The 16880-nt window shown below is 55.1% G+C and overlaps 1 protein-coding gene across 1 annotated transcript; it reads left to right on the top strand.

Moving 5' to 3' along the window:
• The first annotated feature begins 1255 nt into the window (after nt 1-1255).
• On the top strand, nt 1256-16880 carry CDX1 (caudal type homeobox 1). Its single transcript, XM_042960139.1, has 3 exons — nt 1256-1700; nt 16004-16149; nt 16678-16880. The coding sequence occupies exons 1-3, from the start codon at nt 1256-1258 to the stop codon at nt 16876-16878; spliced, it is 792 nt and encodes a 263-aa protein (XP_042816073.1). The 3' UTR covers nt 16879-16880.

Raw genomic sequence — 16880 nt, 5'->3', positions numbered from 1 at the left:
TAGCTGTGAAATGTTTACCAGTCTTTCTTTAATAGGGGGAGGGACACGCATGAAGCGTTTAAAATACCAATGGGCCCCAGCTCTATAAGTGAACCAAAGCTTTTAGACCTTGATCACACAGGCCAACTGTTAAAAAAATCAACTGGAGAATTTTGCATCCAGACTGAGTGTTAGATAAGACTCAAGAATTTGTGTTAATTTTGTTAGATGTGTCTAATGGCATATTATGTAAGAAAGTGTCCATGCGTTTTAGAGATGCATGCGGAAGTATGTAGGGGTGAAATGACACGGTGTTTGAAGTTTGTTTTTAAAATACTCTGGCAAAAAGAGGGGAGTCGATAAAATAACTTACAAAAACTTGATAATGGTTGAAGCTGAGTGATGGGGATATAGTGGCTCATTACAAATTCCACTTGTGTGTATGTTTGAAACTTCTTAGTAAAATAAAGGGGGCGGGGGAGGGAAGCGCCTGCTGAGAGAATTGTGAAAAATTCCCTAGAATGTCCTCTTAAAGATGCTCCTCTTTAAGAACTTTCTCTGGAGAGTCAACTCAGGAAAACTCCCCGATTGTATGCAGACTCCTGTATGTGCATATGTGCATTTTCCCGGAAAAACCTCCACAGCTTGCTTCGGAGGCTCAGAGGGGTCGTGACCCCTCCCCCCCCCCAACATTAAGGACCCGCTACCTTACAGAGGGAACCCTGTTTGAAGTCAGGTTGCCCCCTCACCTCAGGCTGTTCACTGCGGAGTGCGCCACAGGCCCGATGTGGCTGTGTGACGCTGGCCTGGGGTTCCCCCCGCCGGCCCCTCGGATCCCTTTTCTCCACCTGTAAGATGGGGTCACGGGCGGTCCACGCGGCCCAGGGAGAAGGAAGTGTTCGGGCCGCCAGGCCGTCGGCCCCGCAGGAGCCCCACACCTAGCGATGCCTCGACGCTCGCCCGGGACGCGTCCTCCGCGCCCCCGCCCCCTCCAGGCCCCGGCCCGTCCACCTCCCGCTTGGGGCAGCAATTTGTCTCCTTTTGAACCCCCCGCCCCCGACGGGTTTCCCCCTTTGATTCGCGGCGCGGAGGCTCCCCCCCGCTTTGAAATGCAAACCCGCCCGGGCTGGGGCCGCGGGCGCCCGGAGCTATAAAAGGCCTGGGTGGGGCGGGCGCGGCGGCAGGGCCCGCGAGTTCAGGTGAACAGTCTGCTCGTCGGGGCGGCCGGCAGCGGCGGCTCCAGGGCCCAGCATGCGCGCGGGGCCCCGCGGCCACCATGTACGTGGGCTATGTGCTGGACAAGGATTCTCCGGTCTACCCCGGCCCCGCCAGGCCCGCGAGCCTCGGCCTGGGCCCGCAAGCCTACGGCCCCCCGCCCGCGCCCCCTGGGCCCTCGCAGTACCCCGACTTCACCGGCTACTCTCACGTGGAGCCGGCCCCCGCACCCTCTGCGGCCTGGAGCGCGCCCTTCTCTGCGCCCAAGGACGACTGGGCCGCCGCCTATGGCCCAGGCCCTGCGGCCCCCGCCGCCAGCCCAGCCCCTCTGGCATTCGGGCCCCCTCCGGACTTTAGCCCGGTGCCCGCGCCCCCTGGGCCTGGCCCAAGCCTCCTGGCGCAGCCCCTCGGCGGCCCGGGCGCACCGTCCTCGCCCGGAGCGCAAAGGCGGACGCCCTACGAGTGGATGCGGCGCAGCGTGGCGGCGGGAGGCGGCTGTGGCAGCGGTAAGGACCCCTCCTTTGCCCTGAGCCTTTGGAAGGTTCCCCTGGGCACCGGCAGGTGCTGGGGCCAGGCCCAGTTGTCCCCTGTCTCACCCTTGCCGTGGCCCCGCGTGGGTCCCCCCTTTGGGCCTCCCTGACCTCTCTGGTCGGGGGATGCTGTTCTCTCAGCTTCCCCCTTCAGAATCCCAGCCTGCCTGAGCCTTAGCTTAGGAAGCACAACCTGTCCTTCTGTATGGATAGGGAAACGGAGACCCTTAGAAGTGAAGAAACTCGCCTTGTGGTTGCCTGGCAAGGCTGGAACTAGAACGCGGGTCCCCAGGTTTATGCCAGGGCTCTTTCAGCAACACTGGCCCTGGTGGTCATCCGTTTCTTCCACCCCCTATCCCAGCCCCAAGAGGAAGCTGCACACCATACCCAGAAGGGGCGGTGCACTGATTGTGTGAACACGGGCGGATCACTTTCCTTTCCAGGTCTCAGTGCCCCCATCAGTACAGTGGAGAGAGTGGCGGGTCATATCCTTTGGACTGAAAAAGAGCCCTCTTCGGTTGAATTGGTGTGGGGGTCCATACCTTGCCATCCCAGGGCCCTCCCTGAACTCTTGACCCTGGGGGAGGGGAAAGCAGGAGCAGTTGGGAAGGTGGCTACTGTTTGGCTCCTGAGACAGTGAACCTCCTGCCCCCAGGCAGGCCTCTCTGATCCACCCTCTTCAAAGGCAGAGGAGGGGGCAGGACAAAGGGCCAGCTTTAATGAGGGGCGGCCTGACCTCCTTTATAGGTCCCCCCTTTGTCATGTAACAGGCTGCCCCTTGGCTCAGTAGTGACTCCTGTTGGCCGGAAAGTGAACACGATACCCCATTGTCCCGACTGTGTCCGGCCTGTCCTGACAAAGGCCACCTGGCCTTAGGGGCGGGAAGTTGGCCTGCCCACCCTTTGATGTCCGACCCCTCCCCCCTTCCTCCAGCTGGGAGGGAGCCTGGGACTTCCCCCACCTCCTCTCTCTCTTCACCCCCATGTCCCTACACACATACTCCTCACTCGCTGGGGCAGATGCTGGGGAGGTCTGGCTATAATTGTAGCACCTTCTTGGGAGGCCCAGGGACACAGAAGCTCCTATCAGCCTCCAGAGGCCTCAGAGGACTGGGGTGGATGCCCCAGCTCTGCCATTCATTTGTGTGACCTTGGCTAAATACTAACAGCTAACATTTATGGAACACTTACTAACGGACCAGGCACTGCCTAAGGCCTTGCGTGCATTAACCCATTTAATTCTTACAACATTATTGAAGGTACTGTCATCATCCCCATTTTTACGATGAAAAATCTACAACCTAGAGGGGTTAAACCCTTATGCAAGGACGTATAACCAGTAAATGGTGGGGCTGGGACTTGAACCCTGGCCAATTGACCACCAGACCTGTGTTCTAATCCTCTAAACAATAGCTTCTCTTAAATTAGTCATCTTTTCTGGGTCTCAGTTTTACCATCTGTGACATGATAGGGAAGGGTCTTGTACCTTTGTTTGATTTTAAAGGGGCCCTTTAGAAAAATCTGGTGGAAAATACAAATCTTCCCCCTAGAAAAAAAAGTGTTGCCTAATTCAGCAGATAATCCAAGGGATTCTAGAAGCTCCAAAATGATTTCTCATTTGTTGTTGACCCTCAGTGTTGACCCTGGTTGAGAACCCTGCGTTAGATTGAATGAGAGGAGGTGTCTGGGGCCACGGACTCCCGGTTTTGTGTCCGTTCCCTGGAGAAATAAGCCTGCTTTTCCTGCTTCTCTATTCTAGTTGTTGCTTCCTCCTGATCAGGCAGCTTTGGAGATGGATGGTGAGGTGGCAGCTGGGAGAGGTCCAGATGGAGGAGGAGTTCCTCAGGAGCAAGGACCTGGAGAGGGTGCGCCAGTGGGGGTCAGAGGACAGGTGGGAGGCCTGGAGGAACTTTCAGGCTGTGTGATGTCAGGCAAATCGCCGTTCCTCTCTGGGCATAGGATCTTCAAGGGAACGGGCCCCAGCCTCTGGTCTCAACCAGTCATTTGAAAACTGTTGTCCCCAGGCAGATAGGAGGCCCAGCTGTAAGTCTGCCCAAAGGCAAAACACCTTTCCCCTTTTACTCCCAGAAAGTAGAAAGAGAGGGCCAAGGGAGGTTTGCAGGCTCCCAAGGAGAGTGGCTGCCCCAGAAGCCAGGTTAGACTTATTCTGCTGAGGACACAGGCTCGCCAGCTTTCTAGAAGCTAGAAGCTGGTGCCTGTCTGCCCAGGGACATGTGACCAGTGTTCCTGAGATGGGGCAGGATTGGAATGGGGTTACAGACCTATCCTGAGAGAGAGGCCAAGCCCCCCCCCCCCCGCCACCTACTGTGGCCTCAGTTTCTCCTTCTGAGCCATGAAGACCCCGGGGCTCTGGCGTGCTGCCTGTGTAATGCTGCTCTCTAGGATGGCAAAGGGAAGGTCAGCACCTGCCAGCACACCACCCCCCCCCCCCCGCAACAAATGTTGCTGGCCACCTGGTCCTCTTGCCAGCCCCTTCTCTCCTGCACCTGAGCTTCTAGCACTCTAGAACATTTGAACCGGACAGTTGGGAGACCAAACAGGCAGTTGGGGAACTGAAGCCCAGGGACGGCAAACAATGTACTTGTTTCGCACCAGTGGAGGCTGAGCTGGGATAGATGTTGGGGGAGTCTGTTACAATTTCTCCGATGGTTTCCCGTTGGAAAATCTAGACTCCCTGAAGTCCACCAGACTGTAGAGCATCAGCACCTGGCCCCCGCCTGCCTCCCCAGCCTCGCCCCAGGCTATTTACTCTCTCCTTGGCCACCAAGCTCTAGACACTCCAGCCTTCTTTTACTTTCCCAGATGTGCCATGACCTGCCGCAGGTCTTGTGCGTGTGCTGTTCCCTCTTCCTGAAAACTCCTTGGCCCTAACTCTTGGCAGGCCTAGCTCCTTCTCACCCTTTAGGTCTTAGCTTGATGGTCATCTCCTCAGAGAGGTCCTCCATGATTTCCCAGGGAAGGCTCCCCCTATACACACACTGATAATCTTCGCCATGTTTCATTCAGAGCACTAACCCTGCTATCAGTTTACCCACTTGTGTGTGTGTGTGTGTGTGTGTGTGTGTGTGTGTGTTGTCTGTTTCCCCACCCACCAAGGTAAATGCCCATGAGGTCCAGAGCCACGTCCATTTGGCCCATCACTACATTCCAGATGCCATCTCAGTGCATGGCATTTAGTAGGGGCTCGATACATTTTGTTGAATGGATGAACAGGACAAGTGTGAGGAACAGTAAGACAGCTCTGAGAGAAGAGGGGGGGAGATGAGATCTGGGCTTTGACATGTTTCTGAGGTCCCAGCCCTGGAGATGGGCCCATGACTGTCCAGCTGATCGAGCTCTTGCCTGTGATGGAAGCCTGGTTGCTCCCCCTCTCCCTCCTGGGACGGTACTGCGGCCTCAGCCGAGGAGGTGGCTGAGATGAGACTGGGACTACCACCTTGGCTTTACCCTGAGGGACAGTGAGAACTGGAGAGAGGAGGGAGAGGCTGTTGGGCTCCATCCCATAATCAAAATATTAACCAATTCTGAGTGATTGCTGTCACTTGACTGGGACCAGGATAGGACAGGACTATAAGGGGTCCTATTTTGTGGTCTTCCCTGTTGGCATATATAAATACCAGCTTTGTCATTAAGAGGGTTATACATCACCCTCTGTCAAAGGCTCAGCATCTATTCCTTGGGAATCGACAATACTTCGCAGGTTAGTGGCCTTTGGGGTGGTTGATGTCCCACACAGGCCAGGGAGATGCTCACGGGGATGATGAAGCTGTTGCAGCAGGGTTTAGGTCTTGGGCCAGCCCCTTCAGATTTCAGACAGAGAAACTGAGGCCCGGCGAGGGGATGAACCTTCCTCTCCCCACCACAATCCAGATCCCCTCTGTTGGCCCGTTGCCACAGCCACCAGCCTGGCCTCTCACCTTCACCCTCTCTCTGATACCCCAGCTGTCCTCACAACCATTACCAGATGTACCTTTTCAAGGCACATCGCCTGATCCAGAGCATTCCGTGGCTCTCCACTGCCTTTGGAATGCCCGTCTCGTTGTATGTCATTTCATTGCTTTCAAATCCAGCCCCATTTCTGTGGCATTCAGAGCCCTCTTGAGAGGGCTGTTGAAGACACTCTCTCACTAGTTTGTCTAGATACAGAAATGCTTACTGGGGGTGGCTTACGGCTGCGTTTGGGAGCCTCAGGCCTGGGACTGCATTTCTGTTAGAAGCTGCCGAGCCTCAGGCAAGTTAACTTGGATCGTCTCTCTGAACCTCAGTTTCTTCCACTATAACATTAGGATAATAATAGGATTGTACCTTGAAGCAATGGGGCCCACTGAGCCCAGCCCCTCTGCTTGGCACACAGTAGGTACTTAGTATATCAGTGCCTACGACTGTCTCTGCCTGTCCTTAGCAGGTGCACGGAAACACACACCTCACACTCCCTGCTTCTCCAGTCCGGGTCCCTCAACCTAAATTACCCACCCTTCCTTCCTACATCTTCACAGTTCAAACGCTGTGCCTTCGCTGCCACGGCCACCTCCTCTAGAAAGTCCTCCTTGGTTTCCTCCCCTCCAAGCACTACGTCAGGCCCTTGTTTTCACAGCATTTACCACTGTCTTCTTTACCCCTTCCATCTCCCTCAAGGACCTATCAGAGTCAGCCCCGTCCTTCTCACCATGCCTTCCCGGGGGCAGGAGCTCGTGGCAAAGCCGAGAACTATGGCATTGGTTGAGTCCTCCCTGTGCACTAGGCAGCGTGCCAAGAACTTTGCACGGGTTTTCTCACTTAAGCTTCGTAAGGACCTTAAGAGGTGCGAGGATCTATTATTAGCCTCATTTTACAGATAAAGTTAATGAGTCTCAGAGAGGGTAAGGTACCTGCTCGAGCTCACATAGCTAGGATGCAAACGGCATGGGCTTCAAACCCAGACTCCACGGCCTAGGGAGTATCTATCAAAGAAAGCAACCCACTCAGCAACCCCAGACCCCTGCCCATGTGCGTCCCAGCCCGGGGGTGGGGGGTGGGGGGAAAGGAGGCTGGTCAGGGAGGAGCTGGAAGATGCGGATGGGGGGAGGGTGGGCACAGCAGGGGCCAGGCTGTTTAAAACTGGTTCTCTAGGCAGAAGCTGGATTTGACACCTCGTCTCTCAGATGTAGCTGGGAAGGGGAATGACCCAGTTAGAAGGTGGCAGAAGGCTTTTTTTGGTTGGGTGTTTTTTTTCCCCCCCGCTTTGGCAGATATTGCTGCCGAGAGCTCAGGGAATCATTCTGAAGGTCTAAAACAGCTTTGTTAGCAGTAGGGTCTGGCTGGTCAGGAGGAAGTTATCTTCGTGCGCTGGCCCTCCGGTTTCTGTTCTGGAGCTCCTGGGATTTGGAAACAACGTTTGCGTCTGGAGTCAACGTGGGTTAACTTGTTGAACCCTCCCCATGCCACACTTCAGCCCTCAAGCTTGTAGGGGTGCACAGGGAGGGGGCAGGCATTAGTGGAAGCCAAGATTGACCCTTCAAGTTCAACACCTTCCCGTGACTTCCCGTTGCTCTTGAAACCAAATTCAAACCCCTCACCCCAGGGCTCAGAGCTCTGCTGGTCTCTCCAGCCTCACCATGTGCCTCTCCCATTCGTTCATTTATTCGTTCAGGTAGGCAGACTGGGGACTCTGGCCAGGAAGGCAGACTGGGGGCTCTCGGGAGCTGGCATTATCTGCCCCTTGCTCTGCTACTCTCTGCCACAGGGCCTTTGCACATGCTGTTCTCTCTTCCCGGCACATTCCTCTCGTCTTTGATATAGAAACCTCCTCAGCCTTCAGGTCTTGATTGAAATGTCACCTCCTCCAGGAGACCCCCCCAAAATAATTAAAGGAGGTCCCCCCCCACCCTCCACCCCTGCAACTTATTCCGGCTCTCAGCTCTATGCTTACTTTCCTTCATGCTAATCCCAGTTTGTAATTATTTTGTTTGTTTGTTTTTAATCTGCCCCCCTCCCATGAAAGAGGGGAAGGAATGGTTTAACAAATCAATCCTGATCATCTACCATAGTAATAACGACATCAACTAGTACCTAGTAAGTACTCGGCACGTGCTTAGCATTTCCTCAAATGCGGGTATTTCTGACCCCAGAACTGCACATTTCTGCATTAGATTAGTGGCTTTGGCTAAGGCTCTGGGAGCAGGGGAGCTGGACAGAAGGACTGAGGTTGAGCTGACCAGCTGGTGGGCTGGCTGTGGGGGCCTGACGTGCCTCTTGGGCTTTTGGCCTGAGTATCTGGAGGGTGGTAGCCATTTACCGAGATGAAGGAGGCCAAGGAGCAGATTTGTGTTGCATATTCAGCAAAGACTCATCAGGTACTCACTGTGTGTCAGGCACCATTGTGGGGCTGTGGGAGCAAGACGGCATTGTCCCTACCCTCGCGGAGCGGACCGGGGGAGCAAGGCGCTGAGGGGAGGGGGCTTGCAAAGGTCACCCCGTGATCCAGGAAAGGGCTGGAGCCTAGAGCCCCTCGCTGCATCGCACCCAGAATGTGTGACCTCAGGACCCAGGCCTGCAGACAGTTGGGCTGGAAGTTGACTTCCAGGGTGACCCTGGTAGGGCAAGGCTGAAAGGGGCACCGGGAAACAGCTCAGAGAGGCCTCAAGCTGTTCAGGCCTGGGGGAAGATGCGGAGGGACACAGTCGCTGTTTGCCAGTCGTGGAAGGGCTGTTCTGGGTCAAGGGCCCCCCCTTATTTTTTGGCGCCCCTGTGGAAAAACCGAGGGAAAATACAAGTAGGTGGTGGATGTAAAGAACAGGCTGCTTTGCAGATATACAAGCACACTCCGCTTAGGATGCGACACAGCTGTGGGCATCTGGCCCGAGGGAGGGTTTTGGTCTAGGAGGGCCGTCCAGTTGAACTTTCTGTGATCGCGGAAGTGCTGGGTATCTCTTCTGTCCAGTCTGCTAACTAGCCACTAGTTAGTTAATTCGTGTCCTCAGTTTACAGGTGTATTCCTGGCATCCAGAGAGGTTCGGTGACTTGCCTGGGCTCACGTCGCTGGCCTGTGGCCAGGCGGGGGTGGAACAGACAGGTCTCCCCGACCCTGAACTTTTCTGTCTTTCTCACTGCCTCCCTCAGCCAGGCCAGGCCGTGTGCCTCCAAGGAGAAGACATGGCAGGGGACGATGCCAGGGTGGCCTGGGAGGAGAGGGTGCAGTGCCAGCTGAGTGCTGTGGCTGGGAAGGAGGGCGACAGTGGGGAGGAGAAGCTGGCCTAAGGCTGCAGGACCTCCCCATGCCCCTCCCCCCGGCCATGCCAGCCTCACCCCTGCTCCAGAGCTTGAATGAGGAACCGTGATGGAGCAGCCTGGGCCTGGCCACACAGCCGGAACAAGGACCCAATCAGGGCGCAGTAGACACCCTCAGGGCCCAGGAAGGGACATCCATTCATCATGAAACCGGCCAGGTCAGGGCTGACACAGCAGAGGTCCCACCCCTGCTGGCGGGATGGAGAATCAAGCCCAAGCCGAACATCCATACGCAGCGGCCGGGCCGGATCTCCCCGCTCGCAGGCCAGTGTGTTCCTTGCCCTGCAGCTCCCCATCGGGCCGCATTCCTCTGTCTCCCTAGGGACCCTTCCCGCATCCGCTTCCACAAATAGCTCAGCTGTCCTTGACATCCCCTTAGCTCTTTGCCCTTTACAAACTGCTTTCCCGTCCAAAGCCCGAAGAAGTTTAGTCACTTGTCAAGTCCTTCGGCCTGGGCCCAAGCCCTTAGAGGAGGGCTCAGAGCTGCAGAGAACTTCAGAATCTACAGGCCCTCAGCACTGATCTTCTGATGCACGGGAGAAACTGAGGCCTGGAGAGGAGAAGGGGCTTATTCAAGACCACACAGATGGCACAGAATTGGGGCCAGGAAACACTGACTTCAGCTAGTGGTGCAGAATAGCGTCCGTGGGCTGCCAGAGACGGCAGGGAGAGCAGGATGCCGTGGATCAGGGCTGGAGTATTTTTAACAGGCCTACCTGCGTACATGTGCGCATACTGCGTGTGTGTTTGTGTGTTGGGGGGGATTGTGATGCACAGTCAGGATGGGGCTGGACCACACAGGGAGGGGGCATGGAGGGTTGAGGCTGGGTCGGTGTTCCAGGCCCTGAGGGCCGGAACTGGCAGTGGCTTCCCCAGGGCCACAAACCTAGCAGGAAGAGGACAAAGGAAGTGCTGACCCGGGGGCCATTCGATTTTCCTGGAGCCACCCACCCCGCCCTGGGGACAGAGACTGAACTCTGTCCTCGCCTGGCCCAGGCTGGGTGGGAAGGCCCCACCGCAGGCCGCTATGGCTCCTGTCCCCTATCCTCCAGCTGGGCAGGCCCGGTATCTAGGCTCTCAGACAGGGAAATCGGTCTTAGAATTCTTTCGGCAAAAATAACAAACACAACCAGAGAATCAACAAACATTGGGAGCCTCATGTTTCCAAGTTGGAGAGGACCTTATAAATAAACAGTCTCATCCAGCACATCCCCCATTGCCCAGATCCATTTCCCAGCCTTTCTGCTACAGGGCTTATCGTGCCACTGTTGGACATCAGCACGGTCTGCCCATCCTTGCGCACCTACTAAGTGCCAGGTACTGCGCTAGGCGTCCTCCATTTATGTCAAGTGATCCGCTGTGCCCCCCGGTGGTTGGAGATAATTATGGGAGTCCTCACCCTGTGTGAGAGGTTCTAGTGCTCTTTCTGAGGCTCGACAGACCTGGGTTGAAATCCCACCTGCCAGATGTGTGGACCTCTCTGAGCCCCAGTTTGCTTATCTGTAAGTAGGGATCACAGTTGCCCGGTTTTTTTCCTTCCTTCCTTCCTTCCTTCCTTCCTTCCTTCCTTCCTTCCTTTCCTCCTCAACAATAAATTGTTGAGAGATGTGTGCGTGTCCACACGTGGACGTGTTGGCCATTATTAGAATATTAGTTGCCTGCATTGTATAGATACAGAACATGATGCTCAGAAAGCTGAGGTGACTGGTCCTAGATCACCCAGCCAGTGAGAAGCTGTACTGCACAATCCCAGAGGTCTGCTTGCTCAGACCACCTCATGCCTGGGACACCTGAGAGCTCGTCACACATCAAATCCCTGAGTCCCATTTTAGCCCCACCGAATCTGAATTTCTGGCCTAGAATCTGTGCTTTTAAAGAGCTTCCCAGGACCTCCAGTGTGCATGCTTTCGGAGATGGGGACTTTGCTACCTCCACAGCCGCCCAGTGCACACGGATGGGCCATTCCTCGTGTCCCAAAGCCTGAGCAAAGAGAAAGCCTCTCATTTGGGTGAGTTATCCGAGGATCTTCCCTGGTGTGCTCACCACTGAAGAGCTGGAGGGGGCTCCCCACCCCTCCTCCCACCCACTCGCACTGGCATCTGGCCCGGAGGGTTATTCATTAGGTGGCTGGGAGCGGCTGGCCTCCGTCAGACACCTGTTGCAGGAGCCCGGACTTCCCTCTCAGCCCCAGCATCCCAGGGGCCTGTAAATCATTCATCCCAGGGCCCTCTCCCTGCCTGCTGCTCTCACACACCTCCCTGCCCCCTCCCTCCTAGGCTCCTGGGTGGCGCAGGTGCTCATAGGAGGGGGAAGGGAGGGTGGCTTGGGGCAGTCAAGAGTTCTGGCCTAGAGCTGGGACTGGAGCCCAGGGCTCCTGACTGTCATTAAAAATACAAATTCATATCGCACATGGTAAAAAAAAAAGAGAGAGAGAGAGAGAAAGAGAAAAGAGAAAAGAAGGAGGAAAGGAAGGAAGGAAGGAAGGAAAGGAAGGAAGGAAGGAAGGAAGGAAGGAAGGAAGGGAGGGAGGAAGGAAAATAACAAATGAGGGGAGCCTTGGTGGCTCAGTCAGTTAAGCGTCCAACTTCAGCTCAGGTCATGGTCTTGTGGTTCGTGGGTTCGGGCCCCATTCCGGGCTCTGTGCTGACAGCTCAGAGCCTAGAACCTGCTTCAGATTCTGTGTTTCCCTCTCTCTCTCTGCCCCTCCCCCACTCGTTTTCTTTCTCTCCCTCTCTCTCTCTCTCTCTCTCTCTTTCTCAAAAATAAACATAAGAGAGAGAGGAAGGAAGGAAATAAAGGAGAGACAGGAAGGAAATAAAGGAAAGAAAGAAAGAAAGAAAGAAAGAGAAAGAAAGAAAAAGAAGGAAGGAAGGGATAGAGGGAAAGAAAGAAGAGAAGGAAGGAAGAGAAGAAAGAAAGAAGAAAGAAAAAGAAAGAAAGAAGGAAAGAAAGGAAAGAAGGAAAGAAAAGAAAGGAAAAGGAAAAGAGAATCCTCTCAAAGACTCTTACATTCTCACCTTCCTGAGGCCCCACAGTTTCTAGCTCCCTCTCCAGAGGCAGCCCTGTTATTGGCTTGTATATTCTTTTAGAAAGAATTCTATGGGTACACATACATGTGTGAGTGTGTATGTATGTGTGTGTGTCTCCCCACTTTTATACAAAAAAAAACAGTAATATGCCATTCACGCTATTTTGTCTTTTTTTTTCTCAACATATCTTAGAAATCACTCCATATTAGTATGTAGGGACCTTTATAGTTTCTTTCTTTCTTTTTTTTTTCTCACCATTTTATTTATTTTTGAGAGACAGAGACAGAGCATGAGCAGGGGAGGAGCAGAGAGAGAGGGAAACACAGAACTCGAAGCAGGCTCCAGGCTCTAAGCTGTCAGCACAGAGCCCGACGCGGGGCTCGAACTCACAGACTGCGAGATCACGACCTGAGCCCAAGTCAGACGCTCAGCCACCTGAGCCACCCAGACCCCCCAGTATAGTGTTCCTCTTCGTGGACCTACCGTCTCTTGTTTAGCAACTTCCCTACGTGTAGACATGTACAGTTTTTAGTCTTGTGCCTTTCAAAACAGCCATAGCTTTGGGCACTTTTTCTGTGAGATCAATTCCAGGAATTGGGATTAATGGGTTGAAGGGTGCGTGTTAAATGAGGCTAGATAGTACCAAGTTGGGCTCCAAGGAGAATGTTCCAGTTATTACTCCGTGGACAGCATATGGGATCTGTTGGTTCCCGGACCACAGTGTGATACCAAATGTTTTGTTCTTCGGCAGAGCCATTTTCTTAGCAGTAAAATGGTGTGCTTTGAGAGCTTCACCAGATAAAGGTTGGCCAGTGGTTCCTGAGCTTACCAGCCCCATCTCCTGGGCCCAGAGAGGAGGCGACAGGGTCTGGGGGCTGGGTCTGCCCTGGCAAGAACAGCAAGAGATAATTACGTGGCTAGAGCCCTATCTCCTATCTGGTACCCCCCCTCCTCAAATCTGGGATGAGTCAAGCTACGGTTTGAGTGGCCAGAGCCCAGGGTTTATACCGCTACCAGGCAGGATGGCCCTCGGCAAAGATGCCCCCCTTCTGAGCCCCAGTTTCCCCCCATTACAAAACTGGGTGTGATGGATCCCCGCTTGCTCATCAGAAAAAATGGGAAGGAGCCCTGGGTGCCTAAGGAAAAGGGTGTCTTTGTAAGCGCTGCTCGTAATCTCAGGCTGTTTGGGTGGGAAGGGAGCCTTGCAGCCCCACTTCAGGCTGTGAGTGTTCTGGGAATTTTCAAGGGCCCACCCAGCCTGTGGACCATCCAGCCCCAGCCCAGGGCTCTCGGGGGCCTGTCCTCACCATGATCTGGCCCCTCCCTTCCCAGAAGTACAAGTATAGCAGTGGTCTGCTCTTTGAGCGTCTCTTGCCCAGGATTAGGGGGCCTCTTGGGGGGCTCTGTGGACCCTAAGCCTGACGGGGTGGGGAGTTGTGCCAGGAGCAAGGAGTGGGACTCTAGACCAGATGACATGGCCTTGGGCAAGTCCACACTTGCAGGGGGCTTCAGTGACCCCGACTGTACAGGGAGGTTGAACTAGAAGGACTCACGAGGTCTCTATTATTTGGACCTCCAGCAGTTGTATAACCTGCTGGAACCCTTAGTCTCTTCATCCGTAAAATGGGAGGAGACTAAACCGAGCCCTTCTGGCGTTAGCCCAGCGAAGATGCAGAGCTCTGTTGGGCTCTGGGGGTGGTGGCATTAGGCAGAACTGTTTTTGAGTTGGCGTTGAATTTTCTAGGCCAAGGAAGGGCCCATCTGGAGCCAAGGCCTCAGCAGCCACTCCCTTGTCCCTTTCCTGGGCCAGACCTGGCCGAGGGCCGAAGTTGTCCCGTGCTACATCAGGCGGTGGGCTGAGGTCAGTGGATGTGGAAGCGTCCAGTGCGGTTCTGCTGCTCTGGCAGGAAACCCAAGGAAAAAAGCCCAGAAACATCTGCTGTCTCCCATTTTCCGCAAAACCATTTGGCTCTTGGGGAGCCCGGTGGCCGTCCTGCCAAGCTGCGTGGGCTTAGTAGTGGGGCGGGAGCTGGGAGAGGGGTGGGTGGTTAGCACAGGGGTGCTGAGGGACAGGCAAAGCCAGAGCTGTGACCCCGGGGGGGTAAAGGCCAGGCTGTGTGGGGGTAACTGGGTAAGGTGGAGCAGGGTCGATGGTGATTCCAAGACCCGCCATACCCTGGTGGGACACACGTGTGGGCCTGAAAGTGCTTGCGTGTGCCTCCTATTTATAGCCAAGTTCTCAGCTTCTTACGAAGGAAGCTGGTGTTTAGTCAGGCCCCCGCACCAGCCCAGGCCAAGCATGACTCTTAATATTCTCTCCAGACAGACCTCTGATCCCAGCCCCAAAGAGAGCCCTGACATTAACCCCAGTCGGTCCTCAAGTCCAGCTCTTGGCCCCAGGCTGAGCCCTGTAGAGAAGCCAAGCCACATCCTTCTCTCTCCTGGGTTACTGCGGGACTATCTGTGCTTCCCCCATCCTCTTGCCAATCTGTCCTCCATGCAGCAGCCAAAGTCATATTGAAACCTACATCAGACTTCCTGTCTCCTGGGCTCAGAACCCTGCAATGGCTCCCATCCCAGACAGAGTAAAACCCAGAGTCCTTTTCATGGCCTGTAAAGTTCTGGATAGCCTGCCCCTCTGTCCTTGCTCACTGCAGTCTGGCTATGCCAGCCTCCTCACTGTTCCTCACACATGTCAGATGTCAGGCATGCGCCCACCACGGGGCCTTTGCACTTGCTGTTCCCTGCACCTGGAACCCTCTTTCCCAGACACCTGCATGGCTATTTCCTTCGCCTCCTTTAGATCTTTGCTTAAATTCCCCTTCTCAGTAAGACCTTCATGGACGACTCTATTTAAAATCACGTACTCTCTCCTCCCCAAATTCCCAGTCCTCTTTTCCTGCCTTCTTTTTCTCTGGAATACCTATCAACTAACATATCAAATATGTAGTATTAACATATCAAATTATTTTGGTCTAGCTCCCTCCACTAGAACCTAATTTCACTGTGAGAAGGGATTTTTTTTTTTTTTTAGTTTTGCTTACTGGTATACCCCAGTGGTTGGCCCACAGCAGGAGCTCAGTAAATATTTGTAGCCTGAGCCTGAGTCACTGCTCTGTGCCCGCAGAAGAAGCGGCAGTGTGGATGGCTCTGGGCAGACCAACCCCAGCTTGGGGCTTGGTGTCTAGGGCCAGGGCCTTTTGAGGTACCTGACAGGTCCTCAGGGCCACCAGCTGTCTCAGTGTTTTCTGTTTGGTCTCGGGGCCAGCAGCCGCCAGGGGTCTGACGGAAATTGAGGAGCGCCCACCCCAGGACGGTGCGGCAAGCTTCTGCCTCTACCTGTGGTCGCTCTTCCCCACTCTCTTCTCATGCACTGGAAAGAGGGGCAGCTGACTCGTCATTAGTCTCCATCTGGCCTGGCCTGCCAGGTGACCCTCCGTGTCGCCCGGTGTGAGTGCCTGTGGTCTCAGGATCCTGAATCAGAACCACCAGGGGGGCTTGCTAAAAATGCAGACTCTATCGCCAGCCTTTCCAGTTCACAGGGTCAGGGATGGCCGGGAAGCTGTGTTTTCCACAAGCTCCCCAAGTGTCCTTTCCGCAGCGGCATCTGGAAACTGCTGGGTTAGAGCTGGTGGAGCTGGCGATCACAGTAGGGTCAGAGGAGCCGGATTGAAACCCCAGCTCCACCAGCAGCTTGCTGTGTAACCCTGAGTGAGTTGCTTCTCTTCTCTGAGCCTCAGTGCCTCCCCAAATGGGCATGAGAGCAGTGCCTGCCTCTCAGGTTGGGGGTCTCCAAGCCTGACATTGGGGGAGTAATTGTTACCCCAGGCCTCGGTGTGTGTCCCTCCCCACCTCAAGGTTCTCCCTTGGGGGCCTGGATTTCTCCCTTCACGGGGCCCTGCCTGGGCCTTTTACAGGCCCCACCCACCCCCTCACCACGTCTCCTGGCCCCTCTGCTTCTCAGGTAAGACCCGGACCAAGGACAAGTACCGCGTGGTCTACACCGACCACCAGCGCCTGGAGCTGGAAAAGGAGTTCCACTATAGCCGTTACATCACCATCCGGCGGAAGTCAGAGCTGGCCGCCAATCTGGGGCTCACTGAACGGCAGGTGTGTGGGCACCCCCACCTTAACCACGGGAGCAGTACTGGGAGTCTGGCCTCCAGGCTGTCAGGCAGATTACGGACTCAGTCAAGGGAGAACAGAGAGGTTGAGTCTCTGGCCATAGTCACACAGCATAGCAGAAACCCAAACCCCACTATCCCTGACCCCCAACGGGGGGGATAGGGGATCTGCTTAGCTATAGGCTACAGCAGGCTATGATGATTCCTGTTTAAGTCCCAGGGAGCACAGGGAAGTCTTCCTGGAGGAGGGGTGTTAGAGCATGGCCTTAGAAAATGGGGACAGAGGAGGTTACAGAGAAAGTTGTCTTTAGGGTTGCAGGTTGTAGACGAGGAGGATGTATTCAGCGTCCATGAATAGTCTGGGTGGTGGTGCAGGAGGGAGGCCCGAAGCCCCCTGTGGAGAAATAAGAGCCCAGCTATCCTCCCTCTTCCTCTCGCTCTGCCTTTTGGTCTCCCCCCCCGCCCCACCCCGCCACCCCCCAGCCTAGCCCATCTCTGCTCTCTGATACCACAGGTGAAGATCTGGTTCCAAAACCGGCGGGCAAAGGAGCGCAAAGTGAACAAAAAGAAGCAGCAGCAGCAGCAGCCCCCACCGCCAGCCCACGAAGTGGCCCCCACCGCAGCTGGGCCGTCCCTGGGGGGCCTGGGCCCCAGCTCTGCCAGCCTCTTGGGTGCCTCCTCCCCAATGCCTGTTAAGGAGGAGTATCTGCCATAGCC

This window comes from Panthera tigris, chromosome A1 (assembly GCF_018350195.1).
Source record: "Panthera tigris isolate Pti1 chromosome A1, P.tigris_Pti1_mat1.1, whole genome shotgun sequence".
Lineage (NCBI taxonomy): Eukaryota > Metazoa > Chordata > Mammalia > Carnivora > Felidae > Panthera > Panthera tigris.
This window is presented reverse-complemented; position numbering and strand designations above follow the sequence as displayed.

Bases quoted from the DNA above. Each gene is read 5' to 3' on its own strand.
- CDX1 (XM_042960139.1), top strand. From the start codon at position 1,256: ATGTACGTGGGCTATGTGCTGGACAAGGATTCTCCGGTCTACCCCGGC. The intron at 1,701-16,003 runs GTAAGGACCCCT...TCTGCTTCTCAG, and splicing joins GGGAGGCGGCTGTGGCAGCG to GTAAGACCCGGACCAAGGAC. The intron at 16,150-16,677 runs GTGTGTGGGCAC...CTGATACCACAG, and splicing joins TGGGGCTCACTGAACGGCAG to GTGAAGATCTGGTTCCAAAA.